Below are 17,138 nucleotides of genomic sequence, written 5' to 3' on the forward strand. Positions count from 1 at the left end.
ATCATTTTATATGCTGATTTTATCACACATTGTTCAAATTAGTTCATTAAAATTAAACATCACTGAATACTTCCATAGCCACCTGCACTGCCTTAATTCCTGTTTTGCTAAATGACTGAGCCATATGGTTGCTTAAAGCCTTGCCTCACCCTTGCTGTGTTGAATGTTACAAAAATGCTTGATAATATTAAAGGGAAACAGTGCTTCTTTCAAAATACCTTACATCTTTTGAGGTATTATTTTTATTCCAGTAAGTTTCTTGGTAATTTTACCATTAAAATAATTATTTGTACCTGGCATTCAAAGAAATTAATGGGTTTTAATAGCCATATAGACTTTACAATTATTTTCTGCTTTTGAAGGTATTTATATGTTGTTTGTTTTGTTTTTTTCTTCCGATGAAGCAGCAGCCTATTTGTTCCTGTGGGTCTGTGAATCCATTTATTTATGTGTTTATGTATCTTTTATGTAATAATGAGAACATTGGAGAAGGGAATGTGAGATGGCAGTTGTATAGAGCCAGAATGTCTTCTTGCATTGATAGCTGATGGATTTCTTTTCCAACTTGCCACTGACTGCAATCATGCGCTTGGTTACTTGCAGCTTTCCCAAAAGCAGCAAACCAAAAAACCCCCCAGCCCAAACTGTTGATTCCTATGTAATTATGTGAACATGTCTAACTTATTTATGTTGTTAGTCTCTAATTTTTGCTTCATGAATTAACACTCAAAATGAGAATTGCTGGGTCATAGGTAATTTGCTCTAGTAGGGGCAAAAATTTCCCAGAGTTCTGGGTTTCTTTGCTTCAGTTTTTTCAAGGGACGTTTTGCTTCGAGGAAAGCATCAAACCTGTGATTCTTACTTCATTAAGCGTAGGGAAATAACATCTTGATGAAACTGAAAAGGTTTTATTGCAGGTGAAAAGCTGCTTGGAAAACACTGATAGGTTCCAGTCTTTCTTACTGTTTTTGTTAGTGCCATGGATGATGGAAAAACAAATGTTCTTTGGCTGAAGCTATTCAGGTTACTCTACTTGCGAGCCAATTTGAGGGTAATCTGGGGTTCAAAAATTATTATGATGCACTAGGGTAGTACTCATCAAGAAGAATTGAAAAATAATGAAGAAAAAATGATTTGGTGAAACTGTGCAAGCTTATTACGCTGTTGTGAAAAAGGCAGACAGAATTTGGTTTGTAAAGGATGTTCTGTATAAATATAAATTAAATAATCTTTTCAGTTTTTTTTTTCTTAGTGCAGTTAGAGGAATAGGTACTTTTATGCATTTTGGAGTATGGAAGGAGAATGCCTGTTCTGGGAAGTCTTGGAGGAAAGCAGCAGAAATGATAGAGGGCTAAATAGCAGCATTTCCTCTGTGCAAAATCTGAAAAAAAGTTAGGATCATCTCTTCTACAGGAGAGAAAAAGGAAATGGAAATTTAAAAAAAGTTAAAGGTTGGTGCAAAGAAAGGGGTAACCTAAACTTCATGTTGGCTGGTAATAGGTTAAGCAGTAATAATCTTAAATTGCAGTAAGAGAGATTCAATTTGATTATTAGATAAAATGTTAATTGAATTCTGGAACTGAGTGCTTAATAACTGTCTCTTACCAGAGTCATAAGTGTTCTGCTCTCTACTGTCACAGTCTTTTGTCCTGAAATGTCTCTATGTGCATAAATGCCAACAACAGTTGTGTCTTCTGTTTGTGAGAAAAGAACGTACGCAGAAACTATTGCCTGTTTTTATCTATTTCTGTTGGAAAGAGGAAAAATTTTCCCCCCCATAACTTGGGCATTTCCATTCTGTATAGGACAGATTCTGGTTAGTCCTTGGTCAGTTTCAAGAGGGTCGGTATGCAAAACATAAGAGGAAGTAAATATTTGAATTTTTTTTTTTAACTTTTTAAGTAACTACTCTGTCAAGATTAACAGCTGTGCTTGTTTTCTAAATTTGTTTGCTATTCCCTTCAGAGAGATGTTTTGTTGGATTTTTTTTTTTTTCAGAAAAATTAAGAGTTAGAAGGCATTAGAGTTATAGGATTAATCTTCTTTTTCTGAGATGCTGCTTGACTCCTGAATATCTTACTTGCACATTCAGAACATTTGAAGGCAGTATTATGATTCATAGTTGTTAACAACTTCAGTTTTCCTCTATGGCTTCGGCAAATTCTAATTTTGAAAGAAAAGTTTCAGAGATTGAAATTATACTCTTAGTTCAGGATAAGTTATACATTCCCCTAGGAAGTACAACTGCAAAACCTTTATTTAAAAGCCTAATTACAGCTTAAAAAAGAAAAGAAAATAGCTTCTTGCATGACTTGGTACTCTGATATCTATACTGTGTCACTGGAGAAAACAGAAGAGGGAAATAAATCAGAGAAGATATTTGCATTAAATTGCCTTTGGAACATGGGTTCAATGACCTAATAGTCCTCATAATTCAGTGCAGTGTTTGACTAATGGATATTAGTGTTAAATGTTCACAAATTGTCAGAAATGAAGGCAAGGTTCTCATCCTTCATATGGTAAATATTTTGGTATATTTATCAGTTTTGTATTTTTCAGAAGTTTAGGTTAATCACATTAGTTGGTGCCAACAAATTACTCCACCTGCATTTAGTTACCAGCTATGTATTATGGGCTTGGATGAATATGCTTAGTATTTTGTTGGTGTCGTGAACTTCAAAATAGAATATTCAAAATTTAGGAGGATTTAAATAGTATTAGCATGTATAAGCTAGCTATTTGGAAGCAAAAAGCTGTTTCAAACTTTTTTTAATTGGAAAGTGTAGTGTCAGGAGGAAAGATATGAATCTTCAAAAACTGAGATGTTTTCTGAGATAGAAACAAAAATCCCCCGAACAACAAGAAAAATTACCAAACCCTTTAATAGCTGTTGGAGTTTTCTCTGAAACAGCAGTCCTAGTTGATATGCAGTCTTTCTCCTTGCTCTTCTCCTATTGCTGGACACTGAGCCCAATTATTTCTTTCAAAACACTATAAAAAAGGCTAGTATGCTAGCATGAGTGGTTTTTGTAATAGATAGGGTTGTTTCCATCCATTTCAGAAGCATTTCCCTGTAGAAGAAAGATGGTGTGTACTAGAGTGTGAAACCAGTTGGGCTGCTAATACAATTTGAGAGGCAAGGGTTTTATAAGGAGAGCTTATTTATCCATTTATTTAAAAACAACTAATTTGGATGGAAAATACGATGACCTCTGAGGCACTGTAGCCTCCATCATGGAGATGCAGCAGGCATCCAACTACATCCAGGTTATAGCCTTTGCTGTGGGCGCACTGCCTTAATGCTAATCAGTTAAAGTGTTTGGGAGACAAGAGTAGCTGATGTCTGTGGAGCAGAGGGCTGTTAGCAAGAGGTGAAGCATGGCAAGAATTGTCACACACCATAAAACCCATGTCTCTGTCTCAACTGCGAACTCCAGCGTCTATGAGAGCAAGGAATTCTAATTTCTGCTCTTAGGGTTTTAATGTATTTTGTAAGCCTTCATAGGTGTCGAGACAAAGGTTTCAACCATGTTTTGGGGGTTTTTTTTGTCCATTTTTGTTATTTTTATTGTCTGTATGAATTCTTTCTGGTGCACAACATGTATTTAGGGTTTTTAATCTTGTTTCTCTGGTAATTAATATGGTGGTGTATGAATCCCTATACTCTTGGATAGCATTCCTCAGTGCATTTCTTGCATAATTATTATTCATAGCTTTTGACTGTTCTTTTTAGATGTTGTTAAATTATTTATTGTAATTAGCATAGAGATATGCATTATAGGAGTGTTTGCATTTGTGAGATCAACATTACTATCAGTAACTGGAAAATCAAAATAAATTCCAGAAGTAGCTGTCTGTATTTCATCCTTTTTTTAGCCTCTTCCTTTCCTATGTAAAATTCAGCCCTTTATGGGGAATTAAGTGTCAATGTACCACGCTTGCTAAATTGCTAAAGATTTTACTTTACAAATATGCATAACCATGTGTTGATGGTCTGGAAGACAGATGGAAGACTTCCTTGGAACTTAATAAATTTCAAGGTTTCCCGCTTTTTTTCCTTAAGCAAGTACTTGAGTTCACTAGAGAGTACTGCAGTCATATTGACAAAGACTTGACTTCTGGTTATTTGCAACTGGAGTGTGAGTCACTACAGAGTGAGGTATGTACTTCAGAAGGGAGGTCAGATTATGTTTTGAAGAACAGCAAACAAGTTGCTATTAAATTTGTCTTCTGAATGCGTAGAGTGAATATTATTTCCACTATTTAGGTATTGTTTTATATTGTTTTTCAAACTCCTATCAGTTGTAATCCTTCCCAGCAGTCGGTTCTTAATTCATGTTGTGCATTTAATCATGGGATATACAGTGCCTTAAGTGTAGGTCCTACACCTGTAAAAGCAACAAACCCTAAAAATAACAAAAATTCTCCAAGTCACTGTTGCATAAAGCAATGTTCTGAGAAAAATTGATTTCATTACAGGAAAAATTACTATTTGCCGAGAAAGAATGACTGAAAATAAAGGAATGTATATTCTTCCTGTTACCAGAAAAACCCTAAAAAATCCAATGAAAATATTTTATGAACCTCCCATGCTTTAAATAAATTCTAAGACTACTATTAAAAAAATAGGACATTTAATTTTCTCTTCTGAAAGGTCTGCAATAGCACTTGTAATCTGCTGTCACATATGGTAATGAGCCTTTATTTAACTGTTGGGGATGCTTGGGAGTAGTATTCTCATCAGATTGTATTTTCTCCTGTCATGTGCTTAGCCAGGGAATGACCAGTTTTGTTTCTGTTTTCAGTTTCAGTGTTTTAAGATGATAGGAGTAAATATCTTCTCACTGCACTTTTAATATCGTTACTTTTCGAAGAATGATTAGTGTGTTAAAGACACTCTTGAGTATGAATGTACATTCAAAAATTATATTTTGCCATTCAGTTAAAATTAAATGCTACTTAGTACTTAGGAGGGGAGAAAAACTGGAGTGTTTGAAGAGTAATTTTCAGTTGGCAATGAAAAAAAATAGTCATAAGGATACATTTTGAACTGCCTTTCTCTAAATACTTTCAAGATAGCTGAAAGAATTTACTTGTAACTATTTTTTTTTCAATGGGCAAAATCCCCATTGTTACTTGTGTATCTCTGTTATGGCATCAGTTTCCTCTCTTCTCGTGGTGTGGCTCTGGTTCCTGTTGGGCTTTTCCAAGGGTCAGTTCATTTCCCTCACCTAGGAAGAAATCAAACTTTTCTGTCTCCTTGACTCTCTCAAGAAGGAGGGTACAGGAGATTGAGCTCATTTATTACTGGATTTGTGTGTTGCTTTGCAAGGGTCTGATGAGCATAGATGGAGGAGGGCATGGGGTAGGAGTAAAAGTCCTGTGAATTTCAGTGGCTGTGAGCTTTCAGGTCACCTTGGCTGACATTTGTGAATTCTCTGTGAACTTGTTTTTGTGCACTGCAGCAAACACACAGCAGCATACCAAAGACTTAAGCAAGTGCTCAGCACTGACATTTTCTATGAGACCATCTGCCCTAGAATACTTTTAATATTTTCATATTCCACTTTAATTTCTTTCCAAATAAATAATACTCCACAGAAATAGATAATTTGATTTCCATCTCTTGTAACATTCTCAGTAAAGTATCTCTTTTATCAGCATCTGGAAAATCTAAATGCTGAATGTTCAGTTGTAGTGGTGATACGCTGGCATCCTAGAGCTGTGGGTGGATACAGAATGGTCAACACTGGTCTTTCATCCTGGAAGGTCTGTCACAAAAATGGGTGGAACAAAGCTAACACAGAGGGAGATGTCTGTTTGTGCATTACTGCTAACCTTATCCAATCAAGTAATATCGGAGCAGTTTACAGGAATGATGAGGCAAAATGGGTTTAAACTCTTTTCTGCACCTGTTTTTCATACAGCGAAGTTGTTGCAAGTGTTTGTAGGTGTCAGTGTCTTCATGGGACTGAAATTTTCCCAGGAGGCACAGGAGTGCCATGGGGTTTGGCAACTTTAGCTGCTGCTCTGGGAACAGCTGCAGATTAAAACATCTGACTGGCTTTAGGCTGTGCAGGCACAAGTGGTACCCAGTTATTTGATATCCCAGGTGAATAGCTTCATCCCAAGTTGATATTAATCTAGAGTTGGAAGTTTCTTGGAAATTTTGCTTAGAAAAGACATTTTCTTCCAGACAGAAAGCTGGCCAATGTATGCTGCTCTTTGGGCAGCCAGATCAGCCCCTGGGTGACTGAGAAGTGTCACGCAGTCACTATGCCACCATCCATGGGATATTTATGGGTTTGCAGCAGAAATTCAGGCAGTTCAGAGTTGCTGTTACTTTCGTCTTAGCCATCCATTCATGGATGCTGATGTTAAAAATTCATGACAGAGTACCTCGCTTAATCCCTAAATAAGTATGAAACTATTCCATGTGCCTTTTGGTTGCTGAAATGCAGCTTACTGTTCAGTAACACTGTCCTTTCATAAGCTTGCCTGATGCACCGTATCAAATGTCATTTTCTGAATGCTTTGTTGGAAGAGGCAGTTCAAAGGAGCACAACACAAGATAAATGCTCTCTTGTACAGACACTACAAGCTTGCATTGCAAATTTCAGTTGCTGAAATTTTTCTGTCTCAGGCTTCGGAGTGCTTAAAGTCTCTGTACTAGCTAAAGGTCTGTCATGTGAAAAAAGAGGCAGAAATTTATCATACCTCAGAAACTGGTATGTCATCATGGTCTATTTTCTCTGCATCAGTACAAACAAATCCACAGAATGTTGGTGCTATGTATGAGAAAAAGAAAAATTGCAACACTTCCAAAGGATTTTTTCTTCATATTTATTAATTTGTAAAATGTTGGTAAGGAGAACAAAACTTTTGTAACTACTTGTAGTCCAAGGAACAATTTTTAGTCAAAAGTCATGAACTTCGTTGCAAATACTGCAAGCCTTTGAAAAATATTTTTTTCCTTCCTCTTTTCCCCTTTTAATTGCAAACATTTTCTTGTTCTCATGAAATTAAATGAGTCATGAGTGATGTAAGTATCATGCCAGTAGTATCACACGTGTAAATACTGGTGAAATGTTGCAGTGCCCATGATATTAATTCTATGGCTGATCTGGTGCTGTTTTTATTTGCCTTGCCTGGCTCAGTCTTGTGCTGTGCTGCCTTGTCAGGCTGTGTCTCTGTTGCTTGACATGTGTGGGTGTGGGTAATGGGGAATCCCAGTTACATGACCTTGCTGAAGAGCAGGGCTTTTGGCGTCAACAAGTGCAGGCTGGAGGGCAGGACACCTTTTCTGCTCCTGTGAAATTGCAATGTCAGTGTGAAATTGATGAATTGATGAGATGTTGCAGTCCATGAGGCTGAGTTTGTTTTTAATTGAGTGAATGCTCTGCTTTTATTTATACAGTGTAGCTTAATAACCTGCTTTGGGTTGGTTCTTTTAATAATTTTCATTCTCCGTTGGAAGTAGGAAAACACCAAGAAGATTTGCATTCTCCAGAAAAATTTCCCCTGCCTGTATTGTGTATTTTTGTTGTTATTTTTATTCTCTGTAGTAAATTCAGAGTCTTATCTTGACTTGCATTTGAGTTGTGGTGCCTTGGAACTGAGCTAGGCAGTAGAGTTGAAATTCATGATCCTGATTCACCCCCCTCCCTTTCACTTTGACAATCTGTAACAAAATTGAAACAAGCCTTCAACAATATGAGTCTTCTATAGGGAATGATATTGCAAACAAGTGAAGTAGGTGGAAAGATTCCTCTGAATTTTGTCCATCTAAAGAAATTTTGGAGAAATCTTGGGTTGTTTACACCAATAACATAATTTTTAATTTTTTTAAATGAAAGCGGGTAAAATCGAGTGTGTATCGAGTAATGTATCTTAAATGGGATAATAATGTTACAAAGTTACATTTTTTCCTAGACACACTCCTTAAGGCATATCCTTAACTGACAGTGCAGGACACCACAATTAAAAACCCTAACAATGTCTCTAGTTTTTCTTCATCATTTCTTTTGGTTTTTTCTTTTTTTTTTTCTGTCCTAGGGTTGCAGACATTTGCTAGATGGTAAACGTAATGGAGGGTGAAAGAGGATGAAAAAGCTGTAATGGTTTGAGGTTTTATTAAACCCAAGCAGATGGAGGTTTACCTGAGGTATATTTAATGTATTCATAGGTTTCATTTTTTTTTCTTTTGAAAAGAATATCCTTCCTGCAAGAAGAAATATGTAAGAGCTTTTGACTTTTTGTCATTAGTCTTTATTTCTTCCATTCTTTCAAATTACAGAAATACAAGTGCTCTCTCAAATTATCACAGGGAAGACATTCTCTGAACAGCAAAATAGGCATAAATGCTATTGTGTGTGAAATATACGTTTTCTATGAATTAATATAGATGTTTCTGAACTTCTCTTTGCAGTCTGCTTCCAGGTGCAGGCCTGTTTCTCTATTTCAGTGTCTGTTTATTGCCTGCAGTCTCTCATAAATGTTGCCCAAAAGATAATCAGGGACTGTGTTACACAGTCATTATTAAAAGATAAAAAGGTCACATAGTCCCACGCTTTAGGATAAGACACATAAGTGCCTGTACCCTTCATTTCATGTAATTGACATTGCCAAGAAGCAAAGGCAATCCCTTCTTCTAATTTTATGGAAGAGACTTCTTTTTGTCTGATCTTTTTCTGTGAATCCATTTAAGAATCTTCACATTATGCTCTACTAAAATTGGATATATAGTTGGGGTTCTTCTCCCCCACCAGCAAACCACAAAATTGAATCCACTTCTGTACCCTTGAATCTAGTTGCATATGAAATTTGTAATGTTCTGAACTATTTTTGTCCCACCTGAAGGTGCAAGTCCTAGTAATTGAAGGCATACATTTGCAGGCAGAGAAGTTACCACAGTGTGTCCCCAAATTGGAGATAGTTTGATGGTTAGTTCTTGTTTGGAGGAAAGAGGATTTGCAGGAGCTGAAGACCAGCCAGCTGAAAATTACAAGTTTCACACTTCAAATACAAACCCGTTTTTCAGGAACCAAGGAAGTGAGAGAAAATAATTTGATCAGGAGAGTGCTCTGTCACATTGGTAACTTACAGCAGGCAAATTTTATTTTATTTAAGGATTTTTTTTTTTTAATCTTATCATGATTTCTTACCTTCAATTAACTGCTAGGTGATAAGAGATCTTGGTTTTCAGTAGGGGATAAAAACAAAGACTTTTCACAATCAATTAGTTAAAGAATTAATTTATTCTGGAATGATCTGTCCTTGCCACTGAACTAGGACATCAAGTTCAGTGCTTATCAAAATAAATAAAAGACAGTGAAAGCTATGAGGTATATGCAGCTATGTTTAACAACATGGCTCAGGGAAAGTCTAGTAGCTCTTACTCCATAGCTGCCTTTTAGCAAGTTTGTGAATCAAATCTTCCTGAAAGACTTGATCCCAAAGCTGAGATGTTTGCATGAACTTGGTCAAAGCTTAGGAGGCAGTGCCATTTAGCTGTTTCATAGTCTCATGTTTCTGTTTTGTGTAGGTGAGAATTGGATTGACCTTTTACATCAGCAATAGCATTAGAAGCTATTAGCTGGAAAATAGATAGAGGGCACTTCAGAAAAGAAATGCTAAAATGAGAGGATGGGGTTTGATTTGGAGAAATCTAAACTACATTCAAGTAGGAAAATTAACACTTAAGCTTCTTGGGGGAAAGAGAGCATATTTATGAATTTTGAAGACTGTAAACTTGAAAGAATGGAGAAGATTCTTCTGGGAATTACTGAAAGAAGGATGAAACAACACCACTGTCAAACTACAAGAAAAATTTTCAAGAAAAATGTTACTGATGAGTTGTGATGCATTTTGTAACTGCGCTGCCAGAGTAACTAAACACATCATGCTGGAGCATGGGGAAAAATAGGCAGTGAAAGGAATATTTAAGAGGAATGGATCTTTGTCCAGGCATAAACAATGACTTTGGATACTTTTCTTCTTTCATTTCTTTGCCGCATCATCCAAAGATGAAATTCACCCTCTCTGTCTTGTAAGAATAAAAAATGTTCTTCTCTTTCATATTAAGTTTTTCTTTCTTTGTTGTCCCAAATTTCTTAAGTTTGGGTTTTGATTTTTAAAAAAAAATATTTTAATTTTTTCTTTTTTACCATTTGGGATTTAATGGAGTAACTCACTTGCAATTGACTTTCTTCTTGTAAAATCTGAGTGGAAAGAGAACACAGATGATTGTGTTTTTTCTTCCTTGTTTTCATGGGAAATAGGCGTATACAGTGATTTACATGTGCTTGTGCCTCACCTTGTTAGGCCAGTAACAATGGGGAAAAACATCACAGAGTCTTGGCCTACTGGGATTTAATAAAATATTTAGGACTAGTGTTAGCTAGCACTAACTGCTGTTCTTTACCTTTCTGGCAACTGTGGTCTGTTGACCTTGGCCAGCCCCTCACCCTGCCCTTTTTTGGTCCTTTCCTTAGCAGCACAAGGGGGAAAATAGGGTGGGTAAGCTTATGGGTTGAGACAAAGACAGGGAGAACACTTATCTTGTAAATCATCAGTTACTGTCACAGACCAAACAGACTCATTGTGGGGAAAGATTGACCAAAATTCCACCCCAGCAACCGGGGAACTGAAGCCCCCCTCCCCAGGGCATGGGATCTGGGGGCTTCAGTTCAGTCCATTGCACCTGGTGTCTGCTGCTCTTTCCTCCTCACCCTGCATCCCTGCTCCAGCCTGAAGCACCACTGTGAATAGTTAGCTGTAACATTTGCTCTAACCCTTCACTGAAAATCTCAAACAGTTAGTTAATCTTGGGAATTACTGAGATTGTGAGCAGTTCGCTTGTTTTTACTTCACATTTCTGCCAAGTCCAAAAATATCTTAAGAGATTATGAAGATTTGATAATAATATGATTATTAATTACTAACATTAAGATAGTGCAAGCATATATAAATGGGGGGGAAAACTCCTAACTCTTTCAATGCTCTTGTATTTCATCGCAAGAATGACTTTTTTTATGAAAGGTGTGAGGAAGTATTTTGTATGTTTTCCAAAAAAATAATTTTGCTGTATGGTTTACTCTGGCATTGGGTTCTGATTTTCTTGGAGTAGGTAGATGGCTAAGGAGGGAACAGGGTTCTATATATTCATGGAATACAGCTGCTTAAGTTTTTTTAAAAAAGGAGAAGGGAAGTAATTTCCAAGATGCTGAACAGATGCTTTGGCTTTGTGATAAATGGTCTATGAATTCTGTCTGGAGCATTTCATGAAGTGCTGTAGGACTAACATGTAGATAGATGTATGCAAATTTACTGCTAAGTATTTTTAAATGATGAAAAATGATGTTAAGAAAGTGGTATACTATAAAATATGTTGATATGTAGAAAAATGTATGTTGAAGCTTCCAAAGTCTATAGCAGATTCTCTTGCTATAGAAATAAGATCTTTAAATACTTCTAGTTTATTTGTTATAATTTGAATTTGATTTTTTTCCTTCCAGTGGATTTATCTTCAGATAAGCTGAGAGAAACATTTTTAAATATCTTCAAAAGTCAGTTGTTATATTTCCTTCCTTCCTTCCTTCCTTCCTTCCTTCCTTCCTTCCTTCCTTCCTTCCTTCCTTCCTTCCTTCCTTCCTTCCTTCCTTCCTTCCTTCCTTCCTTCCTTCCTTTTCCTTCCTTCCTTCCTTCCTTCCTTCCTTCCTTCCTTCCTTCCTTCCTTCCTTCCTTCCTTCCTTCCTTCCTTCCTTCCTTCCTTCCTTCCTTCCTTCCTTCCTTCCTTCCTTCTCCCCCCAGATTCACTTCAGAAAATGTTGGAGGGTTTATCTTCTTATATATCTTAGCTTTAGAAATATTAAAAGTTTTTTTGGTTTTTTTCTGGGGTAGGGAAAACTAAGTTGCTTCTTATGTATTGCTTAAAACTATTGCAAGATGCAAGTAATAAAGGCAAAGAGGCAATTTAGATGGCCATGGAGAATCAGCGCTAACAGTGTGGGAAGCAGTCTGTAATTTTTCACTGATCCTTTTCAGTTTCCTAACTCTTATGTAAAAGGAAAAAAACCCAGATTACTGATGTACAGCCTCGCCCTGCCACATGCGTAGTATTTAGGAACAAAACTTCTGAAAATCTTATTTTGTAGTCTGATGATCAGGTGCTTGTAAGAACATATATTATCTCTAAAGTAGAGATTACAAACAAACATTACTAAGTTTATTCTAGAGTCAAGGGGTATAAAAATTGCACACCAGTGGATGTGATTTACAAACACTTTTTCAGGCAATCTTCAATAGATTCTAGACCATAATCTTTAAAGCAACATCAAACCTAAATAGTATCATATGATTCCTTTGTGTCTTTATAAATGGATATTAGTGATGAAGAAATAACCAGGAATTGATACTTTACTACAATCTCTAATAAAAAATAAATCAAATAATGGATTCTGCATATGATTCTAAATATGAACCAGTTGCTTATGTTACATTAGAATAGTTTTCTTTAAACCCTTTTTTAAAGATGACTGCTAAAAATACAGATTTCAATGCACTGTGCTTAAATAAGAGCAGCTTTCATTCTATATTATTTCTTTCTCTTTTTTTTTTTCCCCTAAGTTCTTTAGCACATAATTGCTTTACAGGCTAGTAAATTAGCATCTCACACAGATGATTTTAATCCATGTACATAAATTTTCATCTTTTCCTGAGCAACAGCTTGTGAACAATTTTCAGAATGCCTAATACAACTGTTAGGACATACTGGAACACAATAGTTCCTTGTTGTCTAAAAATCAAAGGATAAAATTTGACGTACAAAATGATAGCTATTTATATGAATATACTTCAGAGAAGATTTTACACCAGGATTCATGTACATATTTCCAGGACTTCCGTGGGGCTACTCATTTGGGCAAACATTCAAAAATCCATTACTTTTTAAAATTTAGGTTAAAAGTTTTCTCTATTTTCGATGGATTTAACCTGAACCAGCCTCACAAGGAAATGCTGTTTATTGTGATGCCCTTTAGGACTGAAAGTAAAAGGAAAATCTGTCAACAGGAAGATTCTGGAATCATTAAACAGATGGGTTGGTAAATTTAGGTTAGGAAGCTTTCCTGTAGCAATTATTCAGATCGTATGCTGAACTGATTTTCTCACTTGGTTGCAAATTTTGGCCTGGCATGCCCTGTGTAGTGAGCTTTGTTCTGTGGGTTTCATTCACTAGCTGGTAGCTGGTATGGAGATTTCATTCTTGAAGAAACAGATCAGCTCTGGGCTGGGTTAGATGGCAGCCTGTCTTTACCTTCCCTTCTGCAGAACTGCAGGACAGACTGATTCATCATTATTGCCTGTATAACCTGTTGAAATGTATGATTTCCACTTCCTGCCTTTGCTGCTAGACAGGCACAGCCTGTAATGTCTTGTGTATATTTGTAATTCACATTTACAAGATGGACACTCTTCTAGCTATGGAAACTTCTGTTATCCCCTTAAATCCATTGGCAAATGGAGCAGCAAACAAAACTTTTCTAAACAAATTTGGCTTGGTGTCCTAGGTGAGGTATTTCCATTGCTAATATATCTCAAATTCAAGTCTGCCACTTTTTTTGGGGTAGAAAAGGATGTGATAAAGCTGCATTGAGGAATTTGGACTTTATTTTTTGTTTTGTTTCCAGGAAATCTGCAGAGCAAGTTGAGAGAATTTTGGCTTCTATGACATCAGAATAATGATGATCCTTTGCTTCTCTTGTTATTTTTTCCCCATCTATCTGCGATCCTATTTCCAATTATCTGATCCTAAAACAAGAGAGAGAAAAGTTTGTAGGTGGAGACATCTAGATAGGTCCTCAGAGATATGTGAAATCTTATGTAGATACTGCTTCAGTCATGGTTCTAGCTTTTTCATAGCTTGCTGGATTTCATGCCACTTGAACTCTGAGGTCTCTGGGATATGGAAACCTATCAATGCCATCTTTTTTCTTATTGAACAATCAGTTTCTTATTTATTTAAAGTAAAAGTATTTATTGTAAGTATTTAAAGTAAAAGTATCTTAAAAAGTATTTTTATTTTTTCCTTACTACTGTAATTTTGATTTTTTTTTCCCCTTTCCCACTGCCCCCCTTCCTTAGGATCATATATGATAGTGATTTCCTCAGACCATGACCCAGGAGAAAAGACTCGACTTCAGCTTCCAACAATGAAAGAAAACGATACTCACTGCATCGATTTCAGCTACCTTCTGTACAGCAAGAGTGGAGGAAACCCAGGCACTTTGAACATCCTCGTTAGGGTGAACAAAGGACCACTGGCTAATCCTATCTGGAATGTCACTGGCTCCACTGGCAAAGACTGGCTTCGAGCAGAGTTGGCTGTCAGCACTTTCTGGCCCAATGAGTATCAGGTAAACTTTAATAAATTCACACCACTTTGTAATATTGACTGCAAGGTCCTATTCACTTAGTGTTGTTTTGGTCTGTTCTGATAAAGTATTCTCCCAGTGTCCTCAAGTGGAGTGTTCCATTCAGTATAAATAATTATGTAGGAATGAATATTTTTTGTAGCAGGTGATTGTTCAAAATTATCTGTTATTATATAATAGGAAAAAATTAGCTGGAAAAAAGCCTTGTTAAAAGAAATGGTAAGGTTAAAGTCCAGGAACATCAAAAATTATAAACTCCCAGAAATAAATTGCCTGTGCAACTGTAATTTTTACTTGTCTTCTCTCCTCTTTTGTAGATGCTTGTGTTACCGTGTCTAATTACATGACCGTAAACTGTTTTTTTTTCCACATGACATTTGCTTCATTTGCTGTGCAGGCAGAATGGTGCTCACCTAGTGAGCAGCTGTTCAGGATGTGTTTTTTTCATATTTGCTTGCTATGGGATGAAACCACCTACAGTGCAGGTCTGTTGTTTGGAGGGAAAAATTGTTTTGTTATTACTAGATGCTGTTATTTGATTTGTTTGATTAACCTGAGAAAGTACCTGCAGCTGTTTTACTCATGTGTATTTGATGTGAAGGATGAATCTCATACATGGGCATTTTTGTTCTGGCGTGTGGGAGTGGGAAGAGTTGGATTACATGTGCTCATCTCAGTTGCTATGCCATGAGGTGTTACTGTGCTTACAGACACTCTCTAAAGATGCTTCATTAGTGCTCTAGTGCAAAGTCTGGATGTTCAGAGTAGCTACCAAATGAAGGAAAATGGCTGGTTTATTAATAGTTTTGTTGAATAGGGGTGTTGTAGGAATGTTTCTTAAAAGTGCCTTTATTTAAAGTTTGTTGCAATTGCCCACCATAAAAAAAAAATCCATAAATAAGCTTCAGTGCAAACAGCCTTACTTAGACAATGAAAACCATCTAATTTACTGTCATTTTATGGGGTTTTTTTGGGCTTTGTTACTCTGGTTTTAATGTTTTTACTTATAAAGAAATTTCATCTACCAGTGGCATTGAAACTGGATGAAATTTGATTTAAAGTTCTGAAGCCTGATTCCAGAAAGCTTGGCTTCTGAGGTGGTGTTTTATTAACCCTTTTTATATTGCTAGAAAGTACCATTTGGCATCCTTAAACAAACCTCAGGAGCATTTTATAACAGTAGAGTAGTGATCAAGTATAGCAGAATTATATGCAGTAAATCAGGTTTCTGCTGACAGATGGCCAGGCTTGACAATGAGATTGGTGGTTGGGGCCTTATCTTAGCAACATGGCCATTTTTCACTTATGTTATAGCCTTCACATTATCTCTCCACAGACTCTGCTTAAATTCATTCTTTCTCTTGCTTGGTCGTCCAACAGAATATTGAAATCATGTGTAACCCAGTTTATTTTTAAATTAAAAATAAGCCTGGAGTAGAACTGGAGGACTGTTAATGCAACCTGCTGTCATTTGTGTCTGACTGGGACAATTGCTTTTATGAACAGAAGAGGAAATCTGCATGCTATCTATGCACAACTGCTTGTTTGCACAAACAAGGCTGGTATTTTTGTGGTTTTGGTTCTTTCAGCTCTCAATGTTCAGGTTCAACATTGCTCTTGGTAGATTTTTTGTTTGTTTGTTTTTAGTTTGGGGTTTTTTCCTTAGTTTTAGGTGGAGTTATACTTTGGAATGGAAATACTTTTTCATTTTACTCATGAGTTTCATGCTGTGCAGTTCTATCTTGTGATTTTGGTAGTTTGGTCTGCCTGTTGGTCATTGAGTTTAGTGAGCACTGTGGAAAATAAACTGGTTTCTATAACAAGATGGAATTGGTTCTTTACTAACCTAGGAATTGGATCCCTGCCTATACAAGCAAGGTCATTGCTAAAGATCACAGCTGAGCACAATTGTTTGCATGTACTTTGTGACAATCAGGTCAACTTCACTGCCACTTCCTTCACTTTTAAGGGAAGGAGGAAAGTAAAGATTACCAGGGGCTGAATAGCACAGGTTGCACTCTAAGGATTAGTCTCATGTGGTGACTTGGAAGTTAGCAGCATGGCCAAGGTAGTTGTAATAACAGAGAGCTGCACCTTGGCTAATTAGCTCCTAAACAGCATTTCTGTGCTCTGCTGTGCTCTGTTGAAGCTTTATTGCTTCCTGTTCAAAACTAGTGCGGTGGTTTTGCATGTCACTCTAGTATACAACATAAATTCAGCTTATGCATTTTTGATGGATTTAACACTTCCTTTTACTTGCATGAATATATTTTTTAAAATAATCCATTTCCGTAACTTTCTTTGACTGTATTCTGCTGGGCAATTATTAATATATTTATTTTCTGACAAAACACAGTGCAGTTTATGACAATAGCTTTACTGGGCAAACCTGAATTTTTATCTAGTTTTGTACCCTGTCTGTGCTGGCAGATAGCAGTGGAATCTTGTAGAAGAGTTCAGGAACAGGACAAACTTAGGGTCATACCTCCCCCAGAATACACTTCCAGCATTAAGCAAATATGTGGTTCAAGAACTTTGAGCTTAAGAATCTAAGTGGTGACTTTCTATATGCCTGTTAGTACTTTTTTCTTTTCCCAATGATTTAAGCTTCTACTGTCAACAGTATATATGACAGGGAATTCTAAAGTTAATTCCATGTTAGGACTATTCCTGTGGGTTTCTCCAAGCCTGGGGCCTGTAATTCTT

The 17,138-nt window shown here is 36.5% G+C and overlaps 1 protein-coding gene across 14 annotated transcripts in view; it reads left to right on the forward strand.

Annotated features, from left to right (window-relative positions):
- The window catches only part of PTPRK (protein tyrosine phosphatase receptor type K), a 387,113-nt gene that overhangs the window by 114,099 nt on the left and 255,876 nt on the right, over window positions 1-17,138 (forward strand). For all 14 annotated transcript variants that reach the window (XM_085055984.1, XM_085055988.1, XM_085055985.1 and 11 more), the window contains exon 3: window positions 14,143-14,414. In XM_085055984.1, coding sequence (XP_084912110.1) covers window positions 14,143-14,414 — 272 coding nt within the window. The remainder of the gene's footprint in view (window positions 1-14,142; window positions 14,415-17,138) is intronic.

The sequence above is a fragment of the Lichenostomus cassidix genome, chromosome 3 (assembly GCF_008360975.1).
Source record: "Lichenostomus cassidix isolate B80296 chromosome 3, HeHo_3.0, whole genome shotgun sequence".
In the NCBI taxonomy this organism is placed as follows: Eukaryota; Metazoa; Chordata; class Aves; order Passeriformes; family Meliphagidae; genus Lichenostomus; species Lichenostomus cassidix.